Raw genomic sequence first — 16,191 nt, forward strand, 5'->3', positions numbered from 1 at the left:
ATACTGGTCCAGCATAATATGCTGGAAGTTCATACACAGGTGCATCGAACTCCAGTATATTATGCGGGACCGGTCTCTGTTGCAGCGAAGTAGTAGCTATTTTTCAATGACTTGGCAAACACTGGCTATTTTTGAATGATCAGTCCGAAAACTGGCTAAACCGTGCTATTTTAACTCATAAATATGGAGTCGGCCCTGCGACAGCATAGTCTATCAACTGAAAAACAAGATAGAAATTTTAGAGGGATGCTACTGGTAGAAACTGAACTCTGTAATGAAGAAATCACGGTTTAAATGAAGAAATCACCTAACCGCAAGCTATCTTCTCCATTATTACCTATGTACAATAATGCATAGCTCTTTCTGTAACACTTTTTTTGCTTTATTCTTTGAGATATAAAGTAGGACAGATTTTGCTCATTCGTCCAGAGCCGTCAATATTGGCAGGCTCAAGTGGGCTTTAGCAATTACGGGTTGGGCTGGACTAGCCCACCATTTTGATGGGTCTTATAATGGTCTGTCCACCCCAGCTCTATATGGGTTGCGGGCCCCAGGGCCGGCGCATTATTTTTAAATATAATTTTATATTTTTTTCTTTACGTTCTAACCTAAAAAAGATAAATATTTAAAAGTAAAAAAAAAAAGTTATTGGAAAGTTTTCAGAAAATTTAATAACTTTTATATTGTTCTAATATATCACAATAAACACTAAAAAAGTAAAAGACAAGACTATATTTCATTTACTAAAAGTCAAAACTCAAAACAAACTATTCAAGAGAACGTCCATGACGCTTATGAGATATCCAACACATCATCTTCATCAAACACATTTGAATCCGCTTGTGAGAAGGTTGTCTTAACATTTTCATTTTCATCTACATCTACAATATGTATGCAATATTAATTAGTTAAATATTAAAAACAATTAAATTTTTAAAACTAATTAACGTTTTAAAACTTTGATATTTTAATATGATGAGCTTAATAAATTTTAAGCTTGGGATACTCTTCTTGTTATTTTTTGTGTCACATACTTTTTATATTTTATATTAGGCCCACGGGCCGGGCCGAGCCTGCCTCAGTCAAGCCTCACGGGCCGCGGGCTTACTTGGACCGGACTTAAAAGACTCGTTTTTAAATAGGCTCCAAAAATTCTAATACAACCCTACTAAATCACAAGCTGGGGTGGGCCCCAACGGGCCAAACCGATATTGATGGCTCTACATTCATTGTAAACTTGTAAGGCTGTCGACTAGGGATCGAAACTAGTTTCAAGAGACATCAAATAAAATAAACGACTGGCGTTTACTCGAAACAGGTGGAAATATAATGCAAAGAGAACCACCTGATTAACTTTATATCATTACCACCAATTAGTCGTCAATTTCTTTAACCAATCCAGCAAAACCTCCATCATTCACAGTTTGTCTGCGCTTTCGTTATTTCACAGCATGTACTCCTTTCATGAAATATTAGTCAATGCTTACGTTAAGGTAAAAACTTAAGACTATAATTAATAAGTTACAACTTTCTGTACAAGAAAACGACAAAATTTTCACACATCATATCCAAAGGATTTCAAAATCATACATGAACAATAAACAACAGCTCGGAAACTCCTTCGGAGAACTAAAATAAAACTACAGTAATCATTCCAGCTTGACTCTGTTTTCTTCAAGCTGTTGTTTCTTGGGCTCAGCGGGGAAGTATTTTATGCCAACTAGATCACCAACTCTGCTGATAACCTGGTAAATGCAAGAATTTGTAATTAGCTAATCAGTGTGCTATATGGACTTCCTTTTTTTCTTTTGACAGATGGTCCATGGCCAGATCTGGTGATGTTCTCTCTCACAAGATTTGATCACAGATATATTTAAATATGCCATCCACGCATGAGGATTCCAGTAAAATGTCCTTAATAGTCTAAAATAGGATCTCAGCTATTGACTACAACACCCCCCCCCCCCAAAAAAAAAAAAAAACCTAGCAGCTCCTTATACAAGCATAAGGATGAAAATCAATTACCTCATCAGTTGGTGCCAAATTATGCGTAAAGCAATGTGTTAGTTCAAAAGTGTCTACTTTAAAAATTAATGACAGCTGCATGAAAGAAATATCTTAAGTGCAAGTGACAAAGTGGTAACGGATAACTCATCGCATAAAGGTTATGTGAAAGGTTATACTGACTGCAATTAGTATCTGACATAGTGAGGGTATAAAACATGAGAATTTGCTCCTCAGAAAAAAGAAGGAAATTAAGTGCAAGCTCTAACCTCCAGTGCTTTGTTAAGATCTTCCCGTGAGTGAGCAGCAGAAATACATATGCGTGCTCTGGCCAAAAGTAAAGGGGTTGCTGGAAAACCAACAATCACTACGGCCACCTACAATAGCGGCACATGAAGTAAATTCCAAGATAAGAACAAATGTAAATTTAAACAATAACCAGTCTGTTAAACAATGAGCCTGAAATGACAAGAAATTGTACATTCTGTTTGAGACATTCCCGTGAAAAAGCAGGTATTTTTGCAGGATTGTAGAGCATGATGGGCATCACAGGAGAATCATTGTCCCCAAGGACTTCAAAACCCATCTTCTGCAGTTCTGATCGGAAAAAATTGCTATTTTCACGAATGCGTGCCAGTTTCTGAGCCCCTACAATAACAAAGTAGCTCTAAAGATCAGTACACAATTTTTATTACCCCGGTATTCAGCTGCCATTAGAATGATAAACAAAGTGCAAAATAGGAGTGAATTTTGATAGTCAAAGTTTCTGACCTCTACTAGAACCATCTTCACCAAGTATAACCTTGATAGCAGAAATGATTTGTTGGGCAGCTGGAGGTGATATTGATGTGGCATACAGATGAGCTGGGCAAGTGTACTTCAAAAATTCAATAAGTTCCTGAAATTGGTGGTAAATGTCAAAATCAACGATTACAAAATAACATCAGATTAACCTCCAGCTAATCAGTTGGAAAAGAAAAATAGTTGAAAGAAAATCAGCCAAGTAGTCCACTAGCAGTGTAAGGGAATGCTATGTTGCAAAAGAATAGGCGAAAGGCTCAAAATACAAAGCTAGAGACATATCTGCCTCAATGGAATGTTTAGCATCAGATTAGGTTGCTAAGTTTGACACAGTTTTGATTCATTTTTTTTCTGATAAGGTAAAGATATTGAAAATTAGGTTTTCTGGAGAAGATAGGAAACAGAATAAAAAGGAATGACCAATGAAGATAATCTGTAACAGATCTAGACCTCCAAGTAACATGTAGAGGGAATTCCATACCAGTTAAAGATTGAGGGAATCTAAACAGAAAACAAAAGAGTTGCTTTCATTTTGTTTTCTGTTCTTTCATGGGGATACAGGACAAAAGAAAGTTGTTTATTCAATCTTATATTAAAAAATCTGAAAGATAATTATCTTATTGTTGCCTCATTGAGTCTTCACTAACATGAAGTCTGTCAGCAGAAGTGTCAACAATTTACAGATAGGACAAATGATGCAAGTGTCTGACACTGTAAAAGCAGTAGCATGAATATCTTTGGTTTCACGATTCCACCCTATTTGTCATACTTCCATACACTTCAACTAACTATCAGAAACAGAGAATTTATCTATAGACAATGAAAAAGCGAGTCAGCTAGCACCATTATATGATTGGCATTAAGGAAACATACTTTGGATCCAGCAATATAACCCCCACATGAACCAAATGACTTTGTGAAAGTTCCCATCATAATGTCCACATCAGCCGTGTCAACTCCCAAGAGCTCACAGACCCCCCTTCCTGTTTTTCCAACAGCTCCAATGCTGTGAGCCTCGTCCAAATAAACATATGCCTGCAATGAGAAAAATACATCACGAACAAAGTCATGAGAAAATTAAACCAAATGGAGTCTCCTAAGGCCTACGAAAGAAAATTAGTCCCTCAAATAAAAGAGAGCTTCGTATAAAATTGAGACAATTATTTTCATACCAATGAAGAAGTACAAGCCTAGCTCTTCGAGCAATTATCAATGACTAAAAACATAGTAATACTGAGCACTACCTTGTATTTCTTGCATATGGCAACAATCTCCGGAAGCTGGCATAGCTCCCCTTCCATGCTGTATATGCCCTCCACTATAACAACTATCTTCTTCCACGGCCTGTGTGTTCTGGGTTGTCCCTCAGCAATATGTTCTCTTAAAACCTTCTCCAAGTGAGAAGGTGCTAAAGAATTGAGGGCAAAGCAAAGCATTAATATGAAATACGATGAACTCACGGTATAAAAATGGTATGGTTGAAAGGATAAAGCCCAAGTTGCAGAAACTTACTGTTATGTTGAAAAACACGAATAGTAGCTCCAGACCCTCGAGCACCATTTACAATAGAGTTGTGGTTGAGAGAGTCGCTGATAATCAAACCTCCCTGTATGACCAAATTAAAAGATTAAATGACCAAATTAAAAGATAAATATAATCACAAATAAAACACAAGAATTAACTTTTAGAAACTATTTGTACCTTCCCAATCAAAACAGGAAGTATGGCTGAATTTGTTACATAACCCATGCCTGTAACGATGGCAGCTGGCTTGCCAACAAAATTAGCCACACATTCTTCCAATTCCGTATGGATGCTTGTGGTACCTGAGAAGACAAATTTTAGAAGCAGAGTTCCCTACTCAGGGTGACACAGCAGCAACTTACACAAAATCATGCCTACCTCCGTCTACGCGGGCACTGCAAGTGCTTGCAGAAAACTTTTTCAAAGACTCAATGACACGAGGTGTACAATATTCATCAGATGCAGCAAAACCAAGGTAATTGTATGAACCCAAGTTTAGGCACCTTGAAACTTTTGTGGTCCGCCTGCACAATGTGCCAGTGCATGGATTGTAAGAGTAAATATAGAAACATCAACTGCTCCTAAACAGTTAGGACTAATTTGGATATCGTATATAAACAACATATAAGGAGCCCTACAGCACCAGTCACTATAGAAGTCAAAGTAACTTTACCTCTATAGTTCTCTAATAGTAGTACAAAAGAATAATGGGAGAAATAGCAATACCGAGTAGAACAATTTACAGAATGTTTAAATAAAATTAATTAAACTGAATGATCCATGCTCACTTTAGTGTCTTGTTATTGTCATTGGACACACGCTCCACCACATCGAACCAAGCATCAGGAGGACTACATATTGGCCGTCCAAAACAATCCTACAAGTAATGATAATATAAAGCATAGAAACCAAAAGTCAATGCTTGCACATCAATGAATAACCAATAGCTAAACTTTTGGTCCAACAATTTGTTTTTCTCTTGGATGCATTGATAAGATCCAGGAATTAACGATTCAGAAGTGATGAAAGAATACGAGATCTAAGGTGTTGGCAATTCAAAAAGGTACACAACCAATAAAACTACGCTGATAATAGAGTTTTCAACCTCTTTTACTTTATGAAGTCCTCCGGTATTACTTATAAATCCATTCTCTATTTCACATAAGGAACTACACCTAAATATTCTAGCCGGGCAGTTTGCGGTGACTATTTGAGTTCCGGATAAGAACCCTTCCAACCCATTGGTTATTCATTCGCCCCATTAACTTACTTGAAACATTCCACTTCTCAAATCCCTCTTGCAATTACCAAGTTTGCAGAAATCGATGCAATTTCACAGCTAAAGTTTGCAAGCGAATACATGATAATTACAGCAAAGAAGTCAAATGGAAGCTTTCAAAATCATGCCCAATAGGCATATATAAATACTAGCCATCAGTGGGGCATGTTGGTTCTCCCAATTAATTCCCCTAAGCATAATGCATACAAATTATGCATGAAAGTGTCGAAAACATTCTGGAATCAGGAGCAGTTACCTGAATGCGATGATACAATCGGCGGATGTAGAAATCTTCAAGTCCTAAGCAGATCGGAGCATATCCCTAACATTTCAACACTTCAAAATTCAAGCTCATTCCCATAATAAAAAAATTGACGATACACAAGCGCGTAAGTTACCTGAAGATTGCTGGCCTTCCACCAATCAAAGATTTTTCTGAAGAAATCACGGAATTGGCCAAAGGCGAAGAGCAGGCCATAGCTGAAGTAAGTTGTCAAGGCGGTCAAATATGGAATGGTGATCATATTTGGATCGGATCTGAATAAGCAGAATCCGAGATCTCTGATGAGAGAGAAAAAGGAAGAGAGAGAAAGAGGGAGTGGAGAAAGGACAAGGGGAGAGAGGAGGCGGGAGCTGGAAGAAGGAACAAGGGAGAGGATTGGGTTTGAGTTTGACCAAATCCAATCCCCTCTTTTTTTCTGTTGAAATTGCTTTGCTCTCTGATTTTTTTTTTCAAAACAAAAAGAAATCTTGACTCTTGCTTTCTATATTGACGAATTTGGAAGTGGTGTGTTTTGCTGTGATGATTGTACCTTCCTTTTTATTGGTGAAGCGACGGAAAGGGAAACGAAAATTGAAGGGAAAAAGAAAAGGAAATTTCAAAGCCCACCAATTCTGAATGTTTGTTTTCAAGTTTGGAAGAATGAATGGAACAATGACAAATGTTTTCTCGTGGTAGTGTTACCAATATGACAGCCCATTTGCTCTCTCTTTTCCTTTGTCCCCATCATTTCATGTTTTACTGTTTCCTTTTTTGCTTCTTATATTTTTTTCCATTTGAAAATACTATGATCTCCACTTCTTCGTCATGAAAAATGGGGTTTTTAGTGCTCGAGTTTTTCTTCTTCTTAGGTTTCGATCCTCATAATGTAGGGCAAAGCATATTTAAGTTTTAATTGGACAATATAGTTGATTTTGATTCAATCATTAGCATAATTTGACCGAGAAAAGAATATATTAATTCTCTATTTTAATTTATGTGATATATTTCGCTTTTGATATTCAAACTTGTATAGGGTAAAATATGTTCATACTAAATGTTCGCATGGGAAAGCGACACGTGGAGCCGAAGATATAAGACAATCAGGTTTGAAGGCAACGATCTCGAAGAGAATGGTATTCATAAAGGCGAATTAAATACCTGTCATCCAGTAGCATTTAATGGGGAATAGTCTATAGCATTTATGAGCACGTGATTTTTGCTTCACGGAAATTACTCCAAAAGAAATCGAGAAATGAAGCAAGTTGCCTTCGGGTATAATTTTGAGAATTCGCGTGACATTTTTGGTAATTATTTTGTCCGTAAATGTTTACCTTGTTAGAGTTAATTGAAAAAATACAAAAATACATGTCGCATGCATATTTAGGATTTAATTATGCATTTAGGAATTAATTAAACCATCATTTGGCTCTAAAAGGAAAATCACAAAAAAATATACATTTTTATTCTATTCGTTGTCATTGTGTGATTTTATTTTAAGGTTTTAATTTGTGTGTTAATTGTTGTAAGTGTTAATTAATATTTGTGTAGTTTTATTTTTGATTTTACAATTTAATTAGGAATTGTGTTTAAATTAGAAAATTAAAAGAAGAAAAAGAAAAGTTGAAAAAATGAAGAAAAAAACTCGGATTGGGCCAAAAATTCAAATAGAAATCAGGCCCAAATCGATACATTGACGCAGTTCACATGACCGGGTCTCTCAAAAGAACCAGACGACGTCGTTTAGATGCTCTCAATCTGAGTCGTTGATCGAACTGATCGAACGGTCCAGTGCGACTCCCGTATAAGTCAAAACGACGTCGCATAGGCGTCTTAGATCCGAGCCATCCATCTCCATTGATCTGACGGCTCCGAGGCCTCCCAGATACCCAATCCATTCCAGCCCGGGTTGACCCAGTCTCCACTTAACCAAACGACACTGTTTCCACTCAAGCAAATGATCCAGGCCGTCGATCTCGTTTGATCAAACGACCAGAATTAAAAACCCCACCCACTATATAAGTCTAAAACACCTACCCAGCCCCCCATAGCCAAACCCCCCTCTTCGTCTCTGAGTTTAGAGACTTGAACCCCTCCTGAAACCCTAGCCGCCACCTTTTCCTTCGCCTGAAAACCCGGCGGCGTCGGCTCCGATGCCCGCCAAAATTACACCCCTGAACCACCATGATCCCCTCTCTCCAAATCCACACTCAGCTTACCTCGAATCTTTCTCGAACGTCTCGAATCTTCATTTGAAGGTTCGAGCAAAAACCTGATCTACACCAACCGACCCCAAATTCACAACAGTCACTCCCCTGGCCTCACTCGTAACCAAACCAAGCTTGGTTTGGTTCGAATCTAGGTAGAGACCTTCGAGCCCCAAATCGGACCGTATGAACCCTAGAACTCAAAACCATGGGGGTCTGTCCAGTTTAAAGGAAGAATTGGGGTCTAATAGACCTTAATCGAGGTGTTCTCAGTTGAGGACGCTTCAATTAAAGTCCGTTCGACCTCAAAGAGGCCGAGTCCAGTTCGAGCATGGGTCATTTTTGTTCTTAAGCTTCCGAGGTAATTTCTCATTTCTTTCCTTCTGTTTGTGTGCTATTTGTGTTTGTTTACATGTTAGTTTAATTTGTTTGATTTTTCTATCATTTTTCTTTTAATTCTGTTTGTCTTCATAAGACCTTTTATCTGGTTGATTCTTTTGTTTGTATGTTAGTTGTACCTATCGTGATGGACTACGTGTTTAATCTGATTAATATCGTCAAGTGGTTCATATAGGTGCCCTGTTGAGTCTAATTATGTGTCGATTAATTGTTATCTGTTATAGCGTGTAATCGAATGTTTAAATATCGTCGTTTAGTTTGATTAAAAGAAGGAGGAAGCATGACAATAGTTTATCTCTTTGACTCATTCTAGCGTTTGTCATTTCTGCTTCTTTTCTGTTCTTATGTGATTGAGTTGAAGTTGTTGAATGTATCCAATTGCTTCTTTGAACCAAACTGGCTCGCTTATTTTAAGGCCACATGAACCTCATTCCCTAATCCTTTCTGCCTGAAGTCATTTTGTGTGTTTGGATAGGATTGAATTGGTCATAGCTGTATAATCTGATAGTCAGTAATCAGTGATTAGTTGAATTTAGAGGGGTTTATATACTGACTATTAAGAGTTAGGGCATAACAGTAATCTTCAGGGGGTTAAGGGTAATTTTGGCATTTGACAGGGTTTTATCAGAATTAACTTAAGTGTCTGTCAAGTGGTTAATTAAAATACTATTAATTTAATGACAATGGGGAACAAGACATAAGAGCATGGCAGTTTAAAATGAATACTCTAATAAACCCATAACTCTTGATTAGAACAATAGGACAAACATGGGGAACAATATAGTTGGCATCAAGAAAAGACACTTAGGCATGGGAAGTTAAGGGGTATGAGCAGAGTTAAGGTCTGAAGGTATCAAGGCAGCCTGGTGCTTGCCTACTTTGCCTATAAATAGGCTCATTTAGAACAAAATAGGGGCTGGTTTTTTTTATCCTCAGAAGCTAGAGAAAAACAAGAGTGTTGAGGCTGGAGAATAAACCTAAAACTCTAGGGAAATAGAGGGCATATAGGATGTGCTATTATCTTTCTAAGTCAGTGATAGAGTACACAATCGAATGGCTGAACCTTGTAATCTAAGAATTTGAAGCATGAATACAAAAGTGAAGGGTTGAAGTCTTAAATTCTTTACAATTGCCTACTTACTTGTATACACATCAGAACACTTCTTTCATTAGAGTCATGTAGGTGTTTGTTTATGTATAACTGGACATGCTTATTCTATAGTAGTTTAGTTGTAAAACTTCTGCCCCCCTGTATGTTTTTAGTTAATAAAGACTAATGATGTAGTAGTAATGTTTTGTCATTTCAGTCTATTTTGTTTAAAAGCATGTTCCAAATACACATCAGGTCGTAGGTTGATTACTCAATAGTTTAAACTATTACAGTTAACAAATTGCTTATCTAAATTCGTAAGAACATGTTCAATTAGATACCATTGGTTAATTTCAGCATCTAAGTTGGTTTAGGATAAAAAATTAGATTTTTCCAGTTCATTCATTCCAGTAGAATGTCACTTTAAATTGGCAGAAATTTGTTAACAAAATGACACCATTTTTTTAGTTTGGCAAATTATGAATATGTGTAGAAACCATTAACTAGGCCCAATTTGAAGTAGGATAGCCCAGGTCCAGTTTTACCCCTTATACGTCGGACATGGGCCCATAACTGTCAAACACACTGCTCTTACTATGTTCATTTTAGATTTAACGAATCATGTTTGAAACTTAACTATAATAACTCGTATGTATGTAAATAAAGTAGGACCTTTTCTTCATTTATTTTAGAGACAAACGAAATAGAAAACATAGTCACTATAGGATGACCTTTAAAATAAAATGAGGCGCGCCTCGCCAAATAAATTACAAATAGCGGGGCCCTCAATAAACATATACAATAATTGGTTAGACTTCGGAGTTGGCCATTTAGTGAAATTTCACGACCTCTTCCTAAAATAACAATACGTTAGTCTCTTTAGGACGCACCTTAATTAATCTTACCTTCTTAAATACGGGTGTGCATTTATGTAACCCAAATCCAAATCTCAACGGAGTCGAGACGTGTCGATAGCCTCGGGTATATTGATTGTGACGAGGTTCGAGATACGTTTTCACGACGTTGCAATTCTTTGTAAAAATAACAACAATAATAATAGAAGCGGTAAAATAATCATAATTTGCACTAAGTACATAATTGTTAAAATCAGATAAATAAGCCGGATATAACAGTTGAGTGACCGTGCTAGAACCACGGGACTCGGGAATACCTAACACCTTCTCCCGGGTTAACAGAATTCCTTATCCGGATATCTGGTGCGCAGAATATAATTTAGAGTCAATTTCTTTCCTCGATTCGGGATTAAAACCGGTGACTTGGGACACTCTAAATCTCCCAAGTGGCGACTCTGAAATAATTAAACAAATCTCGTTCGATTGTCCTTTAATTGGAAAAAACTCCCTTCCGCGCCCCTTCTTGCGGGGCGCGGGTGAAAAAGAAGGTGTGACAGCTCTAGCGACTCTGCTGGGGATCGAACCCAGAATCTCTGGTTCAGGGTTCAAGAATTCTAGCTTGGAATAATTGTTATAATTGGTTTTGTTTATTGTCTGATTTTTACATGTTTGGGCCTAATGTGCTAAATGCTGCTTTTACCGCTTTGATATTATCTGAACTATATATAAACTGTGCTGACACCCTTCTCTTCTTACCTCCAGGGATGTGCTTGCTGGCCGAGACTCCCTATTCTGTTAGTGTCATACCTTGAAATAAGAAAGAGGCCGGACAAGTTACAAAGCCGGACGATCCCGTGGGTCCCCGGTATGTAGCCCCCTCCTCGACTCGAGTTGTCCGCTCGGGTACACAGTCTAGAACAAATACCCAGGTTATGAACCTAGAATAACTCAGCTTCATGTCGGATCCCTAGTAGGAGCATTTGTTTGCATCATGTGCATTTGACTTTGGAGGCTCAATACAGGGGTTGGTTTTGTCTAGGACAGGTATACCAAACATGAAATGACTATCCTGAGGCATCTTACTTGCTTCTACTTGTGCATTTATTTGCTTCGGACTTGCGTGCTGACTGATTTTTTTGAGGAAAGAGAGATAGAGATACGAGGGTTAAAAAGAGTTAAATCGCCTGTTTTGAAAACTAGTGTCCAAATAGTGTCGAAACTCTACCAAATTTTTGAGAAAATGAAAAAGAGAAGAAAGAAAAAAAAGAAAAAAAAGAAAAAAAAGAGTTTTGTTTATGAAAAAATATTTTTTATTTTTATTTGTCAATAAAAAAGAGTCTTGTTTTCAAAAGAAGTTTGTTTTATCGGCCCGGACTACGCCGGTTTGATTCTCACTGGATGTGAGATACGTAGGCAACCCTCATCGGGTCCAACTTCCCCTTTTAAATGTCAACATAAATAAGTTTGGTGACGCCGTTTTTGGCAAGAATAGACGAATGTTCCCGAAAGGGGCACCGGAAGGCTGACTTTGCATAAATGGCCACTTTTAGTCATTTTGGATTGTTTGACCGGTTGACTCGCCCAGCTTTAAAATCTTCGTTCCCAAAGTGTTGAAAAGTCGTGTGCGGAACCGGATCTTCCTTGGAATCTGTGGAAAATTAAACTATATATATATATAGTCAATTTGGTGAGTCAAATAAATTTTATTTCTTAATCACCTTAATAAATGTGCAGGATGAACACGATGCAAAATGAACCTTTTTCAATAATGACTAAAATCTCTTTCAAGTTGCGGCGATGGTGGGATGATTTAGGTGGTGAAGGGCAAGAAGAGTTCAAGAAATATCTAAAATGTCTCACGGGTTTATTGGAAATCCAGCCTCGGGGGGATATCATAAGAGCTTTGGTCACCTACTAGGATCCGGCGCACAGTGTCTTCCACTTCTCCGATTTTGAACTCACCCCGACTTTAGAGGAAATAGCCGGGTACATCGAAAATGCTGAAGTTCCGTTGAGGGAAAAATACATGGTTGATCCAAGAGCTGTCACTGTGCATCGGTTCTTAAATTCGTTAAAAATACCTAGGACGGTCCACAATCCAGATTTGGCCGCAGGTTTTTGTAATCCACACTTCATATACGACAGATACGATCATGTCGGGGGATTCAACAACCCGGACAACAAGTTATGCAGCAAGGGTAACCGTCAGAAGTGGGACGGGCATAGACGAGTGGCTTTTATGGGAACCTTTTTGGGCCTTTTGGTATTCCCAAGGAAAGACGGAAACATTGATCTAAAAATAGCCGGGGTCGTCAGTACTTTGCCCATTCAAGACAAAAGCACTCTGGCACCTATGATAGTATCTGATATCTTCAGAGCTCTCATGGCCTGCAAAACCAGAGGGAGTTTCTTCGAGGGGTGTAACTTATTGCTACAAATATGGATGACTAAGCATCTCTGCCACCGTTCCCAGCTTTTGAGTTATGGTTCCTCAAAGAAAACGTGCATAGAAGAGTTCTACACAAAAATCCAGGGGGCCAGTCTACCCGAGGGGGTTACAGCATGGACATTATTCTTTCAGACCCTCACCGCCAGCCAAATACAGTGGACACTAGGATGGTTGCCTGTGTATGAGGTCATCCACATGCCAGCATCTAGGGCCCACTTTCTACTGATGGGGCTCAAGAGCATTCAGCCTTACGCACCATATCGGGTTTTGAGACAGCTCGGGAGATGCCAAACAGTGCCTCGGGAAGAAGATCTTAGTGCTCAAGTAATTGAGATTAGCCCCGATAGACATTTCCCTGAAGCAAGAGTTCGTCAGATCTGGAGTGAATGCCAATATTTAAAAGCAGATACTTGCGTGCAGGATCAGGCCAAAGGCGAAGTGGCGCCGGGATACCTTGCTTGGTACAGGAGAGAACTTGAGCACGAAAGGCCAACCAAAAAACCTCACATTTAAGAGTTTGTTGAGGCGTCACAAGAACCGTGGGACTGGTTGACCAAAGAGCGCGAATACCGGGCCGAAGTAGGCAAGCTAAAACAACAGATCAAGGATCTGAAATTTGAGAACAAGGTGCAAGTTGTTGCCGATGAGGGAGAGAAGAACAGGTTATCCCAAGCAAATGAGGCTCTCAAGGCTCAGATCCGACAAATGAGGATAGATGCTAACAATCAGCAAATGAGTCGGTCGGATGAAAGATTGATTTACGGACAAAAGAAGGAAATCGGTGAGGGCCGGGATGATTTGAAGAAATCTGAGGGTACCATAGCGCAACTCCAGGTACAATGGTCAAAGAGAACGAAAGAGCACACACAGTACCTGCAGCAGGCAAGGAAAGATTATGAAAAGACCATTGTCGGTCTAAAAAGGAAGGTGGCCACCCTAGAGAGCAAGGCGGCTAAACAAGCCAAGGCTTTTGAAATCGAGAGTAAACATTGTTGTAATCTGATGGCCTCAATGGAAGGTGAAATACAGCAGTTACAGAAACAATATCTGCATGATTCTCGGGTTTTGAAGGTTAGAGGGGATCGGATAGAACGCCTACACCTAGAGAAATATCAAACCAGAAACAAGATTCTGACTATTGCTCGTGCTATCACCTGGAAATGTCGAGAGTGTGAAGAAATGACCCGCACTACCTTCATGTCAGCAGTAATGATTTTCGCCAAGCGGACAATGTACGAGCTGGAGCAACTTGAAAGGGATCTCACACCTAAGCCCGTGGCAAGGCCGAATGATGTCTTGCGGGCACCAACTTTTGGAGCCTTAATGTATTTATAGTTCGAGCCAGTGTTTTGTTTTAGAGTCTGTTGTCTGTCTGTATATTCTCTTTTCATCAAAATATGGTAGTACTTTTTTATTTTTATTTTTATTTGGTTTTACCTTAGGTTTGTTCTTTCCAAAAAATGTTTAGTTTGTATTATAATGTTTCAGTAAAGAAAATGGAATATTCCCAAAATTTGCTTTCACGGTTATGTGGCAGAACTACGCCTGGTTTGATTCATGCGGGGACATGATACGTAGACAATCCACATAAGATTCGACCACCCCTAAAAAGAAAAAGAGAGAAGAAGCAAAGTGAGTAAAAGAAAGGAAAGAGGGACATAAAAAAGAGGTAAAGAAAGTAAGTCGGAATGACGCATGCGGTCAAAACAAAGACATGATAGAAATGGTTATACTGCTTAGGAACATTGCATCCCCAACGTGAAATTGCAATATGTGTTAAGCTCTAACGCTAACAAGTTTGTTGTTTCCAGTTTCGAAACAGTTAGCTCGTTAGAACGTTCTGGCAGAGTACCATTACCACACAAGATCTAAAGGGCCCGTTCTGAGAAGTATGTCTGGTTCGGACAAAAGTGTTAAGGAGGAAAAGACAGAGATGCAAATGATGAAAGAGGAGGTAGACAGGTTGAGACAAGAGATAGCGGGGATGCACCTAGCCTGGGCTAGGGGACAAACGTCACCAACCCTTCCCCATACTCCTACCCTCTTACCGGCTCGGACTCCGGAACACCCTCCCACTGGTCCATCAACGAGCTTCCTCATTGCCCAATACTATCAAGGGGAAACTTCCTATAATCCCCAAGCTCCACCACCCAAAAAAAACCCTCCTCCGCCAACTGTCCCTGTCTTCGGGGCACCTCCACCAGCCACACTGCAAAGATCCTCCAGTGAGCCGTTGTTTCAGGCTCACGATAACCAGTATTATCCCCCTAAACCAACCTTTAAAGCACCCGAGCCATACACTTACACCCCTCACCTCCAACTCCCGGCAGAAACTGAGAGGCCGACTAAGAATCTGGAGCAGGATGAAGTGCTTCGTAAAATGAAAAGCTTGGAGAAATCCTTCAGGAGTATGCATGGGTTGGGCGACCAAGTTAGTGTGGCCTACAAAGATCTGTGTCCTTTCCCCGATGTTCAATTGTCGGCAGGTTTTAAGATGCCAAAGTTTGATCTATACTAGGGACATAGTGATCCCATGACATATCTACGAGGTTTCTGTAGTAAGATGAGAGGAGCAGGTAGAAATGATGAGCTCCTGATAGCTTATTTTGGTCAAAGTTTAAGCGGGTCCGCACTCTAATGGTACACGAGGCAGGATCCTAGCAGGTGGTATACCTGGGATGATCTAGCACAAGCATTTGCAGGTCACTTCCAGTATAACCTTGAGATCATCCCGGACCGTCTCACACTATTAAAACTTGAGAAAAAGCCTGGAGAGAGCTTCAGGGAATTTGGATTCCGTTGGAGGGAACAAGCAGCGAGAGTCGATCCGCCAATGAGGGAAGGTGAAATGGTGGACTACTTCTTACAAACTTTGGAGCCAACTTACTTTGGTTACCTGGTGACGTCAGTTGGTAAATCTTTTAATGAAGTAGTAAAAATGGGCGGCATGGTTGAAGAGGGACTCAGATCCAACAAGATAATGAGTTATTCAGCAATCAAGGCCACAACTCAGGCTATCCAAAGCGGCACGGGGGGTGCACTCGGGAAAAAGAAGAGAGAGAAAGTCGCAATAGTCTAAGCATGTACTTGGTCCAAATCCAAAGGTCTTTCCCCTCGCTGCCAACCCAGACCCCATTACCCAAACTATCCGCACACTCCATATAACCCTCCACAACCCTATTACCCACCACAAGAGCCACATTTCACCGTCCATCACGCTCAAACTTACACCCAGCCTCCGGCTCGCCCGCAATGGCATGCACCGGCTCCCCAACATACATATACACCTCCCCAACACACATATCCACCTCCACAAAACACATAT

The 16,191-nt window shown here is 39.5% G+C and overlaps 1 protein-coding gene across 1 annotated transcript; it reads right to left on the reverse strand.

Moving 5' to 3' along the window:
• Positions 1-1,491: 1,491 nt before the first annotated feature.
• Positions 1,492-6,174, reverse strand: LOC107808909 (long chain base biosynthesis protein 2a). Its single transcript, NM_001325831.1, is given in 14 exon segments — positions 1,492-1,745; positions 2,274-2,381; positions 2,486-2,652; positions 2,776-2,902; positions 3,679-3,840; positions 4,050-4,213; positions 4,318-4,411; positions 4,507-4,631; positions 4,708-4,853; positions 5,118-5,206; positions 5,865-5,930; positions 6,007-6,017; positions 6,020-6,022; positions 6,024-6,174. Coding segments are annotated over 14 exon segments (1,467 nt in total). The 5' UTR covers positions 6,133-6,174; the 3' UTR covers positions 1,492-1,649.
• Between the last annotated feature and the right edge of the window lie 10,017 nt (positions 6,175-16,191).

Source organism: Nicotiana tabacum, chromosome 6 (genome assembly GCF_000715075.1).
Source record: "Nicotiana tabacum cultivar K326 chromosome 6, ASM71507v2, whole genome shotgun sequence".
NCBI classification, from domain to species: domain Eukaryota; kingdom Viridiplantae; phylum Streptophyta; class Magnoliopsida; order Solanales; family Solanaceae; genus Nicotiana; species Nicotiana tabacum.